Raw genomic sequence first — 19,652 nt, 5'->3', positions numbered from 1 at the left:
CCATAACCACATGGGGGCACTGTCCTTAACCATCAGGGCACATGTGTGGTGGAACTGGAGATCTCAGGGTTGGCCTGGCAGCCTAGTCCTAGTCTTTGAAGGAGTAGTCCTAGCAATCTCAGGCTTCTCCCCACAGTTCACCCTCAACTAGACTCAAGAGTGGTCTCGGGTTTATCAGAGCACTCTCAGGTTTATACTGGCCACAGCTTTGGGCTTGAAAAGGCAGCCCTGGAGTTATCTGGGTTATCCTGGTGGCCCAGTCTTTGCTTCTCTCTGGGCACACTCCCTCATTGTCCATGGGCAGGAAGATGTACTGGCATCTCAGGCTTGCCCCAGTCTTAGATTCAGTAGATGAACTGGCTATGTAGGACTTCGTCACAGCAGCTCTGACCACACAAGGCCACACTGGTGGTCTCAGGTTGGCCCAGTGGTTCAGTCATCCTCAAATCTGTGACACGAGGAGCACAGCTAGCAGGGAGGCATCCTTCTCTCCTCTGACTAGAATGCCTGTTTTCTATGGAGTAGGCTGATAAGATTCAAGTGGCCAACCAATATCAGCTAAATGGATCCAGCTGTTACCAATGATGCTGGGGATTGGCCTCTCCTGATCAGTTAGCAAGTGATAGGGATCAAAGTGACATCCAAAGGAGGGGGTGTTGTCACAATAGACACATGGATATGCAGGGAATGGAGGAATATGGATCACATGCAGTGAGAGAAGATTAGTTTAAGTTGGCGTAATGTTCAGCATGGACATCGTGACCAAAGAGCCTGTTCCTGTGTTGCACTGCTCTATTTTTTATATTATTTAGTATCAAAGGCAAAATAAATTCGGCCTTGCTCTCCATTGGGTTCATGAATTGTTGCACAGGACATGTGTGCATGCACAGAGACAGTCAAAGACACACTGAAGGCAAGCACATAAGGGAATGCAGAGCAGTGGCGGTTGATATTTTGGTCTTGGTTGGATGCATAAACATGTTTAAAATTTTCAACTGTGGTTGAGTGAATAACAAAATGGTTAGAATCAAGTGGTGGATGAAATGGGAACTGGAACTGAATGAGGAATTAGGACTTGAATCACATCCAATATTTTTTTCAGATTGCCCAAGTGAAATAATTACTCCTTTTCTCCCTTGACATCCTCAAGTAAGGATTGGCCTTTGTGGCTCCTGCTGGTTGCCCGAGAACCAGAGGACCGGAGAACAGGAGAGGAGGATGGAAGGAGCTGGCAACAATGGAGGCAAGAGCAAGGGCGGGTAAAAGATGGAACCCCGATCTTACCCTCTGTGCTCTGAAGGTAGAGTGTGGAAAGTGCCCCCTGGGCACAAAGGCGGAGGTGACCAGATGAAGACAGGCCCTACAGCCTGGGTTCTGCTTTATGTCAGCAGGCTAGTTGAACATTCAGGGAGTGCTATCCTTTGCATTTTCTGAAAATCCCTTTATGTCTAATTCATAGAATACATAGTATACATAGTACAGAAGCAGGCAATTAAGGCCGACTAGTGATGCTCCTGCTCCACATAAACCTTATCTTATCCTTATATTCCTGTCTGCATAAACTTCTATTCCCTTCTCCATGCGTCTAATCACCTTTCCCTTATATCCATTCATATTATTTGCTTTGTGTATTCTTTGTTATATTTTAGCCACTTTCTGGGTAAAGATGCTTTATCCCATCAAGCCCTTTCATAACAATAAAGAACCTCATCATCCTGCTAAAGAAAGGCTTTGTCCATTACTTCTGTGGCAGATAATTTAGAGTTAATTTATGAGACTGAACACCAAAGTAAAAATGAGAAGCAATGAGAAAAATGAGAAGCAAAATAAGACCAATTACAGAAGTGAAAGATTGCCTACTATATTATGTTATTTGAAGAATATTCTGTAAACATTGCAACTTGATAATCTATGTATGTACAAACTGTTTAAACACATAATGGAATGGCAAATAGAAATTAATGGCATACAGTGACCAAAAGTAAAATATCTAACTACTACTATTACTACATAATTTGATTGATTCAAATGTCCCTATAACAGTATTTTGGGGTTGGCCAGCTGGCATTCCTAAATCACATATGCCTTTCTGACAGCATGAAGTGTTGCCCTTTGCTTTCTTTAGCTGCCTCATTCAGCTGTCAAAATTCCAAAGATGCAAAAGCAAGAATGCATACAAAGGCCATCAAAGAAAAGATTCCTACCATTCGCATTGGGGCATTCATATATATTAATTTATTACAAAATGTATGCAATATTTCATAAAATATAGGTAATGTACCCTATTGCCTTCACAGTTGAAGTTACACAGCATAATGTTGAAATCTCAAGTATTGGCTGTTCATTTTTGCAATCAAGTAAATTATTTAATTGACAGTGCTTGACTCGAAAGCTCGATAAAGTGTTTGTTACTAAACTCTATTAAATTGTAACTGGCACGCCCAGAACTTTACAATCTGAAATGGCCTGCAATTATCGTCGTTTTTGTTTGTTTGCATTTATTTATTCTCTTTTTTTTTCATTTTTCCTCTCGGTAGCATTAGCAAAATTCTGTGATACAAAATTATAATCCATATCTTATTTGGACGGATATTTGAAAAAGGTTCCGATTGGGTAATGTGGCAGATTTTATGGATGAGATCCTCCACCATTTCCCCGATAACAACAGAACGGTCCATCCTATCTTGATTCCTGTCTCCCGGCGATTAGCCCCCGTTGCCTCCAATTATGTGCCATCTTGCCCTGCAAAAGAATCGGGAGCATAAACATGTCAGTGATCTGGCTGTCAACTTGTGACCGAATATTGCCTTTCACAGCTGTCCGGTGTCATTGCCATGTGCGAGTTTATCAGCTCTCCTGGTCTCGTGAGAAAATAATACGGCTCCTTCTTCCATCCTCAACTTGCATTAAAACTGCGGTGCAATGTTCCAAAATCTCCCCTTGGTAGAGTCATTATTATATCATGTATCGACAGCACCAAGCACGTTTCCTTTAAAGGGTGCAGGTTCCCTTTAAGCAGTCCAGGCTAGCTTTGCGTGGCTGTGGTTTGGAGCTGCCCACCAACAGAGTCAGTGCTCGCTGCATGCCGCAGTCATGCTCATTAGCAGACGGCATCACAAATAAGGACCACAGGTTAATTCCACATCGCAATCTGCACGCCGTTTTCGGGGGCTACTGAATTTCATACTTCGCATCTCTTTGTTGGCTGAGAGATATTATTCATCCCCTGGGCCTTGTACGATGCAGCATAAAACATGTTAAGGAAGGCGTCTGGGACCAATTGCAAAGTTTAATCAGGCTTTATAAAACATATTATTGGCGAGAACGACATTAGCAGTTGATACCAACGTGGAAAAACACAGCGTACTGTATTTATGAATGCAGTCACAAATGTTGGAAACAATGATTCCAAATTAAATATTACTGGAGCAAGTTATTTTCTGATAATACTAATACGACCAAAAATGCAATACTTTGTTAAAAATGGCCGCTGTGTATTTGCACATTTGTAAGAAAATGCAATAAAGTGAAAAGTTGATAACTCCTCCGAGTCATTGTCTGACTGGGGTTTCGTTGAACGTCTTACCCATGAAATGAACGATGATTGACAAATCAGAGCAATCACAATGTCCAAATCAGAGCAATCACTCTGTCCAAATCAATGGTGTGCAGGAGGAGATTGGGGTTGACTGGCGTGTTTTGGAGCTACTCCTCACTCCTCTGCTGCCCGGTGCCTTGCAGAACTCCTCTGTAGCCCCGGGCTACAGTACCCACCATCACGGAGAGGGGAGTGGATGGGAAGAGCCCGGCTCCTGCAGCAGCGGCCACGGTCAGCCACTGGCTGCACAGGGAGCGATGTAAACCCGAGCAACCGGGCAGAGACTGACAGCCGGCGGCTGCTCCGGGCGCGAAAGGGTGGATGCCCTGGGGAGGAGTGGAGTGGAGTGGAGGTGGTGGGGGAGTCCCGAAGACAAGAGTGACAGCCTCGGGGGAAATGGTTGCAAACCCGGGGAGAAGGGCGAGAGAGAGAGAGTGTGTGTGTGAGTGATAGTGCGGCAGAGCAATGAGGGGGAGAGTGAGGATGCGGGGGGAAGAGCGGTAGACCCGGAGCAACAAGGCGGTGGAAGTTGCAGACCCGGCGGGAGCAGTCACTCGAAGAAGCCCAACAGGGAACTGAAGAGCAAACCTGGACCATGGCGACGTACAGCCCCACCGACCACGAGCGCACGGAGGCTTGGCTCGATGATCATCTGGACTTTGCACATTCATACTTCGTTCGGAAGGCTACCAGGTAAGGGGGGCAAAACGAAAGACCTGCCAGCCTTTTTTTTTTAAAGGAACCCAAATGCGTGCGATCGGACAGGGAAGCGTGTTTCTGGAGAATTGTGTGTCGTGGAGCATGCATTACGCTATTATTAATTTGCAGGTCATTTGGGGCTTCTTGTTGACAAGTTGATACGGCGCGCAGTAGAAGTGACAACTTCATAAAGTTTGAACGGCGTTCGGGCAATGAAAGGTCACAGAACTGAAAATGCTGGAATTTTACTAATCGATAGAATCGGCCGAGGAACGAAAAGCTGAAGAATCGCAATTAGTCGACAAACACCCTGTTATTTGTAGCTTATATTTGGATATAGATGTTGGCGGGTAACAGCCGCACAATCACAGAACGTACTTACTATTTCCTTGCTGTGTCATGTGAAAAGTTGGGATTGTTTTACTTAAGCGGAGTATGATGATGATGATGATAACTATATGTAAAACAAAGGAGTAATCTTTCACTTTTTTAAACAGAAAACAGCTGCCAGGTTAGAGTTAATAATACTTGGCAAGAATAATCCACGACATACTGCTGTTGACAGACCAGAATAATATATATTGCAGTCGGCGCAACACGTCAAATTGAAATATTGAATGATAATTGGATAAATTGAAAAAAAAATGCAGATGACGGAAATCTGAAATGAAAATGAAAAATATTGTAAACACTCAGCTGGTCAGGCAACGTGGGTGGACGGGGAAGCAGTTCAGATAGAAAACTTTGTAATAGGAAAAACTTCGATCTGAAATATTAGCGGTGTCTCCCTCTCTCCATAGATTCTACCTGACCACATGATGAAATTATATGTATTATATGAAATTTTACAGTTGTAGGAAAGAGTAAGAAAGTTGATAATATTCATACAAATAGTTTTTGAATTAAAGTGCTAAACTCATAAATATTGTTCCAGAAATTATCAGAGCATTGATTTTTCTAACAGTTCAAACCATATTCCTCAAATTTTAAGAATGTGCTTATTTTACATAGTTATCTTTTGTGATCTTTGCAAATCATATAATATTTGAGCATTTTAAAACAACAAAAAAGACAGTGCATTATTGTAAATGGTTTATTCCCTGTAAATTGATTTTAAAAGGCTGCTATCTGATTCACAATTATTTTGCCCAGAGAACAAAATTATTACTGCTTTAAATATTGTAATGCCAAATGGAAAACATCAACCCCGATATGAACTGTCAAATAATCAGTTGTGTTCTCCACAGTTTGGTGGTAGAAACATTGGTTTCCTTTAACATATTAATGCCCTGGGCAGCATTTCAAAATCTGCAATTGGTACAAGGTTTGGAAATGTGGTGGACGTTGAGGACAAAGAGGAGACTGACATGCTGGTGGAATAGGTAGTTCTGTGAAGGATGACATTTAATATGGGGGGGAGGGTGTAGGGGTGGTGCAAGGTAATATATATATATTCATTAGGAAAATATGGAGTGTGTTGTGAAAGGACAGCAGGTTCAAAATGACTTGGATATATTTGTGAATAAACTCTTGAATTTGGAAGGACAGATTCAGAAATCTGTGAAAATGCATTGGAGTCCTAGGCTTTATAAATAATGGCAGATAATCCAAAAGTAAGAGTAACATTAGTTTGGCCGCAATGGGAGCATTGCACCCAGTTCTGTTTGCTGAACTATTCAGACCCTAGTACAGGCCAAAAAAGATTCAGTGGAACACCCTCAATGATACATACGTGGGTAGACCGGAGAATTTGGAAGCATTCTCCTTAGAATAAAATAATTTAAGAGGTGATTTGATAGAGACATTGCATGGTGAATTAAAAGGTGTGGTTTCCATTGGCAGAAGGCAGAGCTCATAGCTTTAAAGCTATTGGTAAAAGAATGAGGCACTACATTAAGAAACATTGCTTCAGGCAGCAAGTGGTCTGAGTTGGTATTTACTGGCTAAAGGCTGATGGAAGCAGATGCTATCATGAATTCCAGAAGAAATTAGAAACATATTTGAGGGGGAGAAAAAATAAGAGTATTTAGGAAAGAGCTTGGAGAATAAATGTGACTGGATATGTTGCACAAGTATCACCTGAAGATTGTTTATGGCTCAAGCATGTCACCAAGGAGATGAAGAGTCTGATTCAGTGGAGGTTCTTGATGGCACATGGATGAATTCAGAAGAAGGGGAATGAAGTGTGGGGTAAGGATAAAGGTAATTGCTCCAGTCTTTGAAATGTTTAGGTGGAGGAAAATACAGGAAATGGACCAATGTCAATTTGTCACCATATGCTGCCAAAATAAGCCACTGATGGGATGATTATAGAATCTGCCTTCCATAGTAATGCACATGTGCTTCAGGAAATTATTTTCTAACCTGCCAAAAATTATATATATTTTCTGTCAATGTGGGTTTGAAATGTTGTGCTATAGATGAATTATTGAACCTGATCTTATGAGGAATCTAAAATAACATTAGATGAGTTAATATTTCTGGCGTGGTCTCATTTTTTGCTCTAAGCCTCAGAAACTCATCTAGGCCAACAGTCATCAGCAGCAGGAATTTACATTGATAGAAAGAAGTATGCAAAAGAGTATAATTCTTTATGCTGCAAGTAGTATGAATAAGAATTTTAATTCAAAATTTGAATGATGCTCTTTGGAAAAGAGATGATGTCTGCATTTATCATGGTGCTATTAAAAATCATGAAGGAAGTAGTCAAGTTGGTAGTACAAAATAGAATTCTTTTGTTTACACGCCATGAATATCACAGCGCAGTGCAATTACAGAAGCAATTAACTAAACATCACTTAAGAAATGGCATTTTACACAGAATTATTGGTGACAATTTTATGCTCGTCTCTCCAAGGAAAAGTGACAAGAATGAATACAGTGTTGATTTTACAGTTCCTGATCATATTCCCGATTGAAAACAGTGAAGAGTAATATTGGTTTGCATTTGCTGATCATTGATTTTTTATTCAATTATATCACTAAGTGTGTGGATGAAAATATGGGCCAGGAATTGGAAATGTGAAAAATATTACATTTTTATTGCCTTGTGGGCCATTTAAACTCTGTCTTTGCATCATCAATCCAGGAAGACAAATAAATCATCACAGACCATATAACACTTAGAAGCATTTTGAACTGTTTCTTGTACCTATGAGCTAACACAAGACAACAGTGACAAAATAATAATGATTTAAAAATCTGATGACAAAGTGGTTATATGAATGTGTTAAACAGTTTTACCCAATATTCAAGGAATGCAATACTCAGTGAGACAATACAATAGGCATTCCGTATATTCAAAATGCTTCAGTGTCGAGAGAAAACAATAGTGCTAAGATTTTCTCAGCAACTATTTGAGATTGAGCTACTAATCATGAAGTAAGAGCATAATCAACAATAATTTATGCAGGTCTTAAACAAGGTATCACACAATTGATAATTGGAATCAGTTAATGAACAGAAGCAGAGAATAAGGTAAATTAGTCATTTTCAAGTTCTGAGGTTGTCTAATGAGGTGCCCCACTTGCTCACAATCCACATCAATAATTTGGATGAGGGAATCAAGTATAATATATCTGAGTTTGCTGATGATATAAAGTTAGGTGGCTCTGTAAGCATTGGGATGATGCATTGGAGGAATAAAGACAGGCAAAATGAATGCCTGAGGACATTGCAGATGGGTTTATTATAAGGAATCTTATGAGGTCATTCATTTTAGAAGACAAAAATAGATGAATTAATTTTTAAATGGTGAGAGACTGAAAGCTTTTGGTATTAAGAGGTATCCTTCTACATGAAATACTGGAAACTAATATGTAGGTTCAGCAAGGAATTAGGAACAAAAATGTATGGCGACCCTTTTTGCAAGAGTATTTGAGTAGTTGTATAGTGACATCTTACTCCAATTGCATTGAGCCCTGGTAAGGCTACATCTGGACCACTGTGCACACATCTGCTTTCTTTACCTCGGGAAGACTATACTTGCAGTAGATAAAATGCAGCATGCATTTGTCCAATTGATTCCTGTAATGGTGAGATTAAATAAATGAGGTGAGCCTTTTGAAATGCACATCATTCTAAAGCGGCTTAACAAGATAGATGTGGTGTTGATGCTTCTCCTAGCTGGGGTGCCCAGATCCAGAGGTGATAGTCTCAAAACAAGAGGCCATTCAGAGATGAAAACACATTTCTTTAAAAGGAGGCCGGTGAACTTGCAATATTCACTATTTCAGAGGGGAACGATGGTCAATTGCTCGATAGATTCAAGGAATTCATTGCTAGCTTTATTTGAAAAATATCAAGAACTTAACACATGAAATTTGTGTAGGAATGTGGCACTGAGATTTTACTGAATAGCAGAGTCGGCATGACAGGCCAAATAGTCTACTCTCATTTCTAGTTCACATGTTCTCATTCATTTGTGGCCAGTATACTATGAATGTGAGTAAAAAGATATAACTCAAGACTTGTAACGCATTCATTCAAATATATAATTTAAACATGGGATTAATATAGGACTGGTGATTGATAGTTGATGCCGACTCAATGGGTTGAAGGGCCTGTACATCTCTATGCCTCTTACAAAAGTTGGTGTCAATATGAACTGTTAATCCAAATTATTTGATGTCACCTCTACATGGTTACATCATCAAGTAAGTCTTCAAATATTGAACCAAGAATTAGGTGCAGTTCAAATGTGATGGATCTTATCATCATCCCCCCACCCAGCTTCATCATTCATCTTTCAGTAGCTCATCCAAGGGTGGTGCAGCTGGTAAACTGCTGCCTCACAGCATCAGAGACCTGGGTTTAATTCTGACCTCAGGTGGTGTCTGTTTTAAGTTTGTATGTTTTTCCTGGGACTGTGTGGGTTTCGGCCAGGTGTTCCGGTTTTCTCCCACGTGCCAAAGATGTGCAAGTTTGTAGATTTATTGAACTCTGTAAATTGCCCAGAGTGTTTAAGGAGTGAATGAGAAAGTGGCATAATATAGAACTAGTGTGAACGGGTGATCAATGGTCAGCGTCGATTTGGTGGGCTGAAGGGCCTGCTTCAGTGCTGTATCTCGAAGGCATTCTTAGAATATTATTGAAGTGCTACTTGGATGGTACGACAGAACTGCTGCCTCATGGCCCCAGCAACTTTGGTTCAATTCCGACTTGTGATACTGTCTTTATGGAGTTATCACATTCTTCCTATGGCAGTGTGTTCTTACTCCAGCTGCTCTGCTTTCTACCCACATTCCAAAGACATACTGGTTGTTAGATTAATTGGCCATTGTAAATGTATAGGTAAATGGCAGAATCTGGATGGAGTTAATGGGAATTAACAGGATTAATTTAACTGGGTGTTTTATGGTCAGTGTGGTCTGAAGAGCTTGTTTCTATGTTGTACACCTACACAATTGCTTCATATGAATACTGTAGTACGGTTGCTAAATAACTTTTGAAGATTCTGTTTAGAATATAGAGATATGTGCTCTGCGCAGCTTTCATAAGGACCATATTGGTGACATTAGTTCAGTTGTTCATTTTTTAGAAACTTAAGTCAAAAAGCACAGTGAGCCTCATAGCTTGAAAAACAGCAAAACAGTTGACACAAATTGGGATGCAAGCATTAAATATTAACACCAAAATAGTTATTGTAATTAGGTAGAAAACTTGGATGAAGAAAATATTAGGTGGTAAAAATTAGCACGAGTAATCCTACAGCATTGAAGTTTTCATATAAGTATGGGCAGTATTTAAGAATGCAATACAGACGTCTTCATTCTGCAATCCAGGTTTCCATACATTACAAACTGTTCTCTAACCACCTTCATTGACTTGAAATCATCCAAAACTTTGATGCCCATATCCAAACTTAGGTCCTTTACTGTCAAACGTTTGGATGCTGTCCCTATCCAAATTATTTCCCTTATTTCAAATCCTTCCTTGGCCTTGCTCCATTCTAAAATTAGAACCTCTTCCAGCATGATCACTTACCATGGTATGTGTTTTGCATTTATGATCTCTTTCACGTTTCCCATTTGAATTGCTTCTACCTTGCCAAATGTACCTTCAGCTACCATACTTGAGAATTCTCTGCCGAGACCTCTGCAACGCTCCAGACCATCTCCTCTTTTAAGACCCGTTTAAAATCGAGATTTTGATCCAGTTTTGTGTATCTAACCTGATGTCTCCTTCTCCGACTTGGTGTCAAATTATTTTTGATAGAACTCTTGTATGTTGGAAAGTTAAGTTAAAAGTGGTGTTTGAATGCCTGTTGTTGAATCTGGGGACTTACTAAAATTCGTAACATCAGTGAACGACATGGTGATATGTTTTATGAGCTCCCATGACTTTTTGGATTTCTTGCACCAGATGCAGTTGATATATATATTAAAAAAAGTTAGCAATCAGTTTTCTCCCAAATTAAGTCATGAACTTGGTGTCTCAAAACAGGTATATTTTTCCTCACACTATGATATAATGCCTCAGTTGCAAAGTGGAAGCATCTAGGACCATTTTGCAAGGACGCTGTAATTAGGTGTGACACTGGGGAAATGGGGTGTCGGGCTGGGGTGGGTTTGGCAGAGTGTTGGAGGGAGGTAACGTGCCCTCCATAATGTTTGGGACAAAGACCCATCATTTATTTATTTTACTCTGTACTCCACAGTTTGAGATTTGTAATAGAAAAAAATCACATGACGTTAAAGTACACATTGTCAGATTTTAATAAAGGCCATTTTTACACATTTTGGTTTCACCATGTAGAAATTACAGCAATGTTTATACATTGTCCCCCATTTCAGGGCACCATAATGTTTGGGACACAGCAATGTCATGTAAATGAAAGTAGTCATGCTTAATATTTTGTTGCATATCCTTTGCATGCAATGACTGCTTGAAGTCTGTGATTTATGGACATCACCAGTTGCTGGGTGTCTTCTCTGGTGATGCTCTGCCAGGCCTGTATTGCAGCCATCTTTGGCTTATGCTTGTTTTGGGGGCTCGTCCCCTTCAGTTTTCTCTTCAGCATATAAAAGGCATGCTCAATTGGGTTCAGATCGGGTGATTGACTTGGCCACTCGAGAATTGACCATTTTTTAGCTTTGAAAAACTCCTTTGTTGCTTTAGCAGTATGTTTGGGATCATTGTCCTGCTGTAGAATGAATGGCAGGCCAATGAGTTTTGAGGCATTTGTTTGAACTTGAGCAGATATGATGTGTCTATACACTTCAGAATTCATTATACTACTACCATCAGCAGTTCTATCATCAATGAAGATAAGTGAGCCAGTACCTTCAGCAGCCATACAAGCCCAGGCCATAACACCCCCACCACAGTGTTTCACAGATAAGGTGGTATGCTTTGGATCTTGGGCAGTTCTTTCTCTCCTCCATACTTTGCTCCTGCCATCACTCTGATATGTTAATTTTCATCTCATCTGTCCACAAGACCTTTTTCCAGAACTGTGGTTGCTCTTTTAAGTACTTCTTGGCAAACTGCAACCTGACCATCCTATTTTTGCAGCTAACCAATGGTTTGCATCTTGCAATGTAGCCTCTGTATTTCTGTTCATGAAGTCTTCTGCGGACAGTGGTCATTGACAAATCCACACCTGACTCCCGAAGAGTGCTTCTGATCTGTCGGACCGGTGTTTGGGGATTTTTCTTTATTATAAAGATAATTCTTCTGTTATCAGCTGTGGAGGTCTTCCTTGGCCTGCCAGTTCCTTTGCAATTAGTAAGCTCACCAGTGCTCTCTTTCTTCTTACTGATCTTCCAAATAGTTGATTTTGGTAAGCCTACGGTTTGGCTGATGTCTCTAACAGTTTTATTCTTGTTTCTCAGTCTCATAATAGTTTCTTTGACTTTCATTGGCACACCTTTGGTCCTCAGGTTGATAAACAGCAATAAAAGTTTCCAAAGGTGATGGAAAAACTGGAGGAAAGACTAGGTGCTGAGAGCTCTCTTATACCTGCATTACATACACCTGTGAAGCCATGTGTCACAAACATTGTGGTGCCCTGAAATAGGGGATTATGTATAAACACTGCTGTAATTTCTACATGGTGAAACCAAAATGTATAAAAATAACCTTTAATAAAATCTGACAACGTGCACTTTAACCACATGTGATTTTTTTCTATTACAAATCTCAAATTGTGGAGTACAGAGGCAAATCAATAAATGATGGGTCTTTGTCCCAAACATTATGGAGGGCACTATATGCTTCAGCCCTTAAAAGGGCTCTTCTGCTTCACACAAGTTGTAGTAAATCATAAAATAAGAGAGAGCGAGCAACAGAGCAGAGAACATGGATTCATGGACAAAGACTCCAAAATGGCAGTTGGGCAGTTCAGCAGGATAGAGTGGGGTATGCAGGTACCAGGATAATCCAGGTACACTTTAAATGGGGTGACAGTGGAGTTCACCTCTGGAGCAATATCTCTCACATCAACCCCAGATATCCATGCTTGGATGTAAGATGATGATGAGCATGTAGCTGACATGGCTTTGAGAGGCATTCTGCAACATTACATTTATCCCTACCAAGTCCCAGCTCACTTCTGGGACAGTGAGGGAAAACAGGGTTACAGGGCTCCATTGCATCTGGTAAGACACATGAAAAGAGTGGCCTGCTTTTGGGCAGGAAGAAAAGAGAAATTGTTGTGGCAATGACTCCATTCTGTAATATTTTCCCGAGGAAATCGCAGAAGACCATGAGAGGGAAGCTTTAGGAGATATCAAATGGGAGTATGCAGCAAAATGCCGAGTGCCTTGTCATTATTGTCTGGTCTGTTAGGGTAGAAGTAAAAGATGACTGTGAAGGTGGAGCAATTCATTTAACATTACTCACAGTAGATAGTGTAGAGTCAAAGGAAGATTGCTACTACTCGAGTTGACACAGATGCATACCAACCATTATCAACACATCAGCAACACAGAACCTGGTGGGTTGGATTTCTGCTTCCATGGAATCAAAGAATGAGGCTATTCAAAGGCTCTGCACCACTGTGTAGTCTCAAGTCGAGCACTTTGGATCTCTGCTAACCCAGAGGGAGCGACAGGACAGCATTCAGTTCCTGTTATCCAGCATCACCGTGTTGTCTCACTTGACTAAATTGAAGTCATGAGGGCGTCATGTTCTGGGCAATGTTCATTGCAGTTGGCAGTTATCTAGTGGCTAACGCTATATAGCCTAAGTCACAGACTATTGGTACACCGTTGTCTATCTAGTCCTTGAAGAGACCCAACAGCAAATGGTTGAACACCACAGTCGGAGCCAGAGGAATCTGGATAATAGTTTATCATTGGTATCATCATGGCGATCTGCTTCTCCATCCATGGAGAGATGGCAATCTCACAACAGCCAGACAGCAAACTCATTGGAGCACTGCAAGGCAGGGTAAAAGCCTTCAATCCAACAAATTGTGCAATATTTGACAGATTTTTAAAATATATATTTTAATTAAATGTTGCACAATTTGTTATATATATATATATATATATATATATACACACGTAACTTGGAACACATAACCTTTGTGGCTAGCCCACAGACATTCAAGATCAATATATCTGTTAATGATGTCCCAAATTAAAGGTCTCTTATACGAAAACATTAGTCATCTTTATTCATATTTTCTATAAAATAAAGCATGTTTGAAATTTAGAATTTCATGTGAAATAAAGAAACTGCAAAAAAAAAGTGGCCATGTTCAATGTGGAGTGAAGAACGCATTGTACAATACATGATAACTGCATTAGAATACAAAGCAGCTTTTTTCAGCTCCTGCAAAAACTGAAACACAAGTGCTTCAATAAGCTGCGTTCAGCATAATAATATTCAGCTTTGAAGGTATATTGTGGTCAGTATCACTGGAGAATCACTGAATGGGGTGAGGGGGTGGGGAGAAGTGGAACTATTATCTTCTATTCCAGTGGGGTATAGATAGTTGACCAAGCTCACAGAAAATGCATTATATAAGCATGTAATTAAATAAAATAAGATAAGCTATCAAACGTGCAATCAGTGGTCCATGAGTCACCAATCACTCTCAATGTAATACTGTGCCCCCACACCAGTGAACACATTGAGAGATCATGTTTGATTTTCATTTCCCTTGCATAACCTAGAACACATAAACTTTGTGGCTAGCCCACAGACATTCAAGATCAATATTTCTGGCTCAAGTTCTGAACAAGGTTCTGGAGGAACTCAGTGGGTCAGGCAGCATCTGTGGATAGAAACAAATATTTCTAGCTGCTGGGTTACCTAGATATATGTAGTAAATTGCTCTGCTGTGACTAGCTTTTCCAACAGCACTGCCCCATTATTTTGTGAACTGCTTGAAAACATTTCTAGATCAAGATATTATTAAAAATCAAAAAAGCTATAAAAGCAGAACGTGATGGACAGGCAGCATATGTGGAAAGAGAAACAGTTACTTCAGGTCATGGACCCTTCATCAGAAAGTTACAAAAGAAGCTAATAGTTTTAAATTGCAGAGAGGATGGGAGAAGGCTCAGTAAAACAAGGAAATATCTCTGATCGGATAACACGATAATTACCAAGATGATCCTACATTTTGCGTTGCTGTTTGATTCGTAAATTCATGAGGCAAGTTGGAGAGAAAACGAATAAACAGAAAGAAAACCAAATTCACAGATTTTCACCAATAACATCTTTGAAAAAAGACACCATTTGTACATGAAAAACGCCATATAACTGGGGTGGTGTGGTGGCGCAGTGGTAGAGTTGCTGCCTTACAGTGCCAGAGAACTGGGTTCACTCCTGACTAGGGGTGCTGTCTGTATGGAGTTTGTATGTTCTCCCCATGACCTGCATGGGTTTTCCCCGGTTGCTCCGGTTTCCTCCCACAACCAAAGACGTGCGGGTTTGTAGGCTAATTGGATTTGGTAAATATTGTAAGTTGTTCCTAATGTGTAAGATAGTGCCAGTGTGCGGGGATCACTGGTCGGTGTGGACTCAGTGGGCTGAAGAGCCTGTTTCCACGCTGTATATCTAAATGAAACTCAAAACTAAAACTAAAACTTGACTGCCACCACTATATAGATTCATTGTAATCTACCCTTCAATAGCTATAAAAACCTTTGATTCTTCTTTTAGCTTTCTCTCTCCCATTTCTATTTATTTTCAAATTTATTGTTGCAGATAGTTCTGAAATTATTTGGTAATGTACTGCAAATTATTCATGTACACCTACAAGATAGACATTACTGATATAAAGATTCAATTATTGAATGGTGTTGGTACATTGATAGAGGCTGTCTTGCCAGCTGCTGTCAGCTTTAGCAGAACCTAATTCAGCTTCCAATATGAGATGTTGTTGCATTGGTGTTTATACTATAATAAAAATCACATTTGTTTGCACTAATCACCACGACAAACTTACTTTGTCATGAATAATACTAGGTAAATTTATACCGCATAGATGTCTTGCTTAATTTCCATATTATTTCAAGATCAATATTTCTGGCTCAAGTTCTGAACAAAGTTCTGGAGGAACTCAGTGGGTCAGGCAGCATCTGTGATAGAAAAATATATTTCTAGCTGCTGGGTTATCCAAAACCATTGGATAGATTGCACTTTATTTTCTGCCTTTATTCCAAAATTGGTGCTATATGCATCAAATATAATCAATACATCATTGATCAATCACAGTTTGTAAATTTCTATCAGACATGTTGTACAAATGCCTTTTTGACTCCTATACTGTTCTTTACCATAACCACAAGAGGTGTCTCACGAACCTCCTTACAGGATCTTCAAATAAACGTTAGTCCCTGATTATCATGGTAACTTGATCTTCAACCTTTAGGGGAGACCTTACCCTGAGTGTGCCTGCTAGCAAAGTTTCTGTTGTTAAAGTTCCATTCTTTGAGTTTCTCTAGTTTTACTTAAAGCAATTAACTGCCCATCCACTTCCTCTAATTCATCCATTCAATCTCCTCTCTCCTTTGCATTTTTTTCCTGTAGCATTGCCTAATATTCCTGTTCATTATTACTCTCACTATTACAATATTTCTGCTAAATAAGTAAATAGCATTATTGTCACTGCCCATTTGATGTTACTTCCCAGACAGATGCCCAATCTCTTACCATTCCACATGTGAGGTGCTTGTGGAGCCACTCTGCTTTCCGTTGTGTCATTTCAGGTATCCTTCATAGTGGAAAAAATGGCTCTGAATGGACAAAGCCTTAATTACCTCACTACTCATTCCCTGGGACCCACCTGCTATAGCACATTTATGGCCCATGGATTAACTTCATCTCTAAGCTTCCTCTCACGACTAACTTCAATCAGTCCTTCATTTTCCAACCCTACAATTTGTTTATACCTTTCCTAGAGAAGAATTTCACAAATATAAAACAATAAGTAAGATATAATATTCTGAGATCTGCTTCACAGCATAACTCCATACAATAATACCATGGATTCAATTATATTTTTTTAAAGGAAATATCACAGAAGTGTAGTTTTGATTTCCCAAAATATACTATATGAAAGTACCACCATTTCTGGAAGAGTCGGCACATAGCATCATCTCTGCTTTTATGTCACCTTTTAATTTGCATTTCAACAACAAGTAACTCCCTAAAACTCCCTTTCAAGACTGAATTGCCACATTTAATCATTCCTTTTCATTTCTCAGTGCTTTGGTGATAGAGATCACCGTCTGCACCAAAACATGAGCATCATGCAATTTTAGCATCATTCTTCTCCTTTTGGTCATCACTGATTTTCCAGTGAGGTTCACTGTTGTTATGGGCTTGGATTTTGCGATTGTAACATTGATGCTGTCAGCATTTGCTGCTGTAACATTTTGAAATTGGCAGTGATCGTAATCTTAATTTTACAATAACAAAAAATAGGTGCTGTGCTCCAGATAAATCTTGTATTTTTCTCTTTGTGAATTTAATACTTTTTCAAAGAATTGCTGTGGTAGATTATTCACTTTCATTGACACTCTCCATCAGTTGTGAGTCAGTTGGCAGCACTTTCACCTCTGTGTGAGAAAATTGTGGCTCTGTAATCCTTGATACAGTAACGTACATTGTGGGAATTTTAGCTTCAGTTTTTAGCATTTTATACAGTTCTGCAATAACGCATTTCTCTTAACGCAAATTAGATATAACGTGATTGATGATTTGAGGATCACTAGCGAAATTATGTGGGCTTAATTGGTTCTAATGTGAATTCAATAGGGAACTAGTGAACGACTTAAATGTTATTTTGGAAATTGACAGGCAGAAGAAAGTTGTCTTGACAAAAAAAACGTTTTGGAAAAAAATATTTTTCCAAGTAATCTCCTTGCAGTCACCAGATAGCATTGTCTCTTTAGAACACAGTTGTTAGATTCACCAAGTGGCCACTGGAAAAGACAATCTATGGCTTCTATTGATACTTGTACAATAATACTCTATTATGTAATGTGCATCCTTTAGTATTTTTAGCTTTCAGTAAAAAAAATAAACTATTACTCTTATAAATACCTTTAGTTTTGAAAATCCTGGTGTGATAAAAAAAATTGCAAAACCCCCTAGCCCCCATCCTCCGCTTCCCCATTGACACAATTGTCTTTACAAGGTGATTTTCCATAATGTGTTGTTTCTTAGGAATGCAACTATCACGTTACAATAGAGCTACCTGTTTTAAGGAAAATAAGACATATGGGATTCATACTGGAAAATGTTGCTTTGGTGAAACATCAGCCATATTCTTTTGGATGACAAACCTGAAACAAAGGGAAAATGCCCTACTCCTGTTTCTATTTCTTACACTTTTGTATTCCCAGGAGCATTAACAGAAGAAAGTGACCAGATAAGAAGGTAGTAGAGCAGAAAAAGTAAAATTTAAGGAATGCACAGAAGTGTGAAATGCAGAGAGTTTGAAGAAGGACATTGTGAGGTTACGAATTTGGCAGCCCTAATAATGTAATGCAAAATAATGATGGCGAAAAGGACAAAATTAAAGGAAAAATAAGTCTCAGTGTTGTAGACTGAAGATTTCAGATAAATGGGGGATTAAGGCCTAAAAACAACTTAAATACAAGGTTGTAAATCTTAAAATTGAAGTATTACTTAACCAGAAGGCAATGGAGCAATGCCAGTGTAGGATTGATGAATGAGCAGAACTTGGCATGTTAAGGCACTGACAACTGAGTTTTGGATGAGTTTAAGTTTAAGAAGGGAAGAGAATAGGAGGCAGGCCAAGAGTATGTTAATGTAGTGAAGCCAAAGGTAACAAAAGCTGAATGAAATTTGTAGCAGTGAAAATAAGCAGTCTTAGTGATGGTACATACAAATGGTCTGAAGTTGAACACTGGGCAGAAACTGCTAGGAAGAGGGTTGATGGGAAGGGAGTTTGCAAAGGAGATCAATGACAATATTTATATGGAAGAAATTTCACAGATTGCTGGGAAGGCTTAGACAATTTAGAGATGGTAGAGTGAGGAGAGAAATGGTAGTATGGTAAAACTGTCTTGTCAACTTACATGTGGAAATTGACATGCTTTTGGATGAATAGTCATAGATAGACCCTTGGGGAATGCTAGAGGTGAAGAGCAGGAACAGAAAGAGAAACCATTGCAAATCATTCTTACACTGTGATTGGACGAATAAGACTAGAATTTAACATAGTCCACTTAGCTTCATGACAGTAAAAAAAAAATCTGTGATTAACCGTTTCAAATGTTGCAGGCTGAGAAAGTCAAAGAAGCTCATCTGGCATAATGATTTAGTTATACCAAAACAACTGCCTTACTGCAGGTTGCAATCCTAAACATTGTCTTCTACCTAGTTTGATATTGTCACATTGGCTCAGTGACTGGAGCAAGAGCTGTTTCAGTGCAGTGGCAGAGGTGGAAATCTAACTAGATGGGTTCATACATGACATTCCTGGAAAGATCAGCGCAAATCAGGAGTTGCATCAGTTGGGAGACCGGCCCACACTTGTACTTGTCCAATATTTCATTAATTTAAATACATGCAATATTTACAGGCTTTATTGTTCAAATGCTTTCTACCCAGGAGGTCATCCAAATCGAAGAGTAAAAGTGAAAAATGTGCTCCTCTATCTCCAAGCAACTTAAGTTATGGAATATTTATTGACAACATCAGGTTCTTGAATGTATTGGAAGTGGCTCGCAGCAGATTCTCCTGAACCAGCATGGAAAGCAGTGATATTTAGTAGATTTTTCAATGTCTCACGCTATTCATTATCAACAAATTGTGTACAAATTGTCATAGGTCGTTAAAACTACTCGGAAGAGTGATGGAAGGACCTTGCAGTCAGGGAAATCTAGGCAGATAAAGGCACAAAGAACTGGAGATGCTGGTTTAC

General features: G+C 39.4%; 1 protein-coding gene across 4 annotated transcripts in view; it reads left to right on the top strand.

Moving 5' to 3' along the window:
- Positions 1-3,653: 3,653 nt before the first annotated feature.
- The window catches only part of pde5ab (phosphodiesterase 5A, cGMP-specific, b), a 92,073-nt gene continuing 76,074 nt past the window's right edge, over positions 3,654-19,652 (top strand). For 3 of the 4 annotated variants that reach the window (XM_078402406.1, XM_078402389.1, XM_078402381.1), the window contains exon 1: positions 3,654-4,291. In XM_078402406.1, coding sequence (XP_078258532.1) covers positions 4,194-4,291 — 98 coding nt within the window. In that variant the 5' untranslated portion in view covers positions 3,654-4,193. Of the gene's footprint in view, positions 4,292-6,352; positions 6,488-19,652 lie in introns of those variants that run through there. The other variant, XM_078402398.1, reaches the window with a different exon arrangement.

Source organism: Rhinoraja longicauda, chromosome 1 (genome assembly GCF_053455715.1).
Source record: "Rhinoraja longicauda isolate Sanriku21f chromosome 1, sRhiLon1.1, whole genome shotgun sequence".
Taxonomy (NCBI): domain Eukaryota; kingdom Metazoa; phylum Chordata; class Chondrichthyes; order Rajiformes; family Arhynchobatidae; genus Rhinoraja; species Rhinoraja longicauda.
This window is presented reverse-complemented; position numbering and strand designations above follow the sequence as displayed.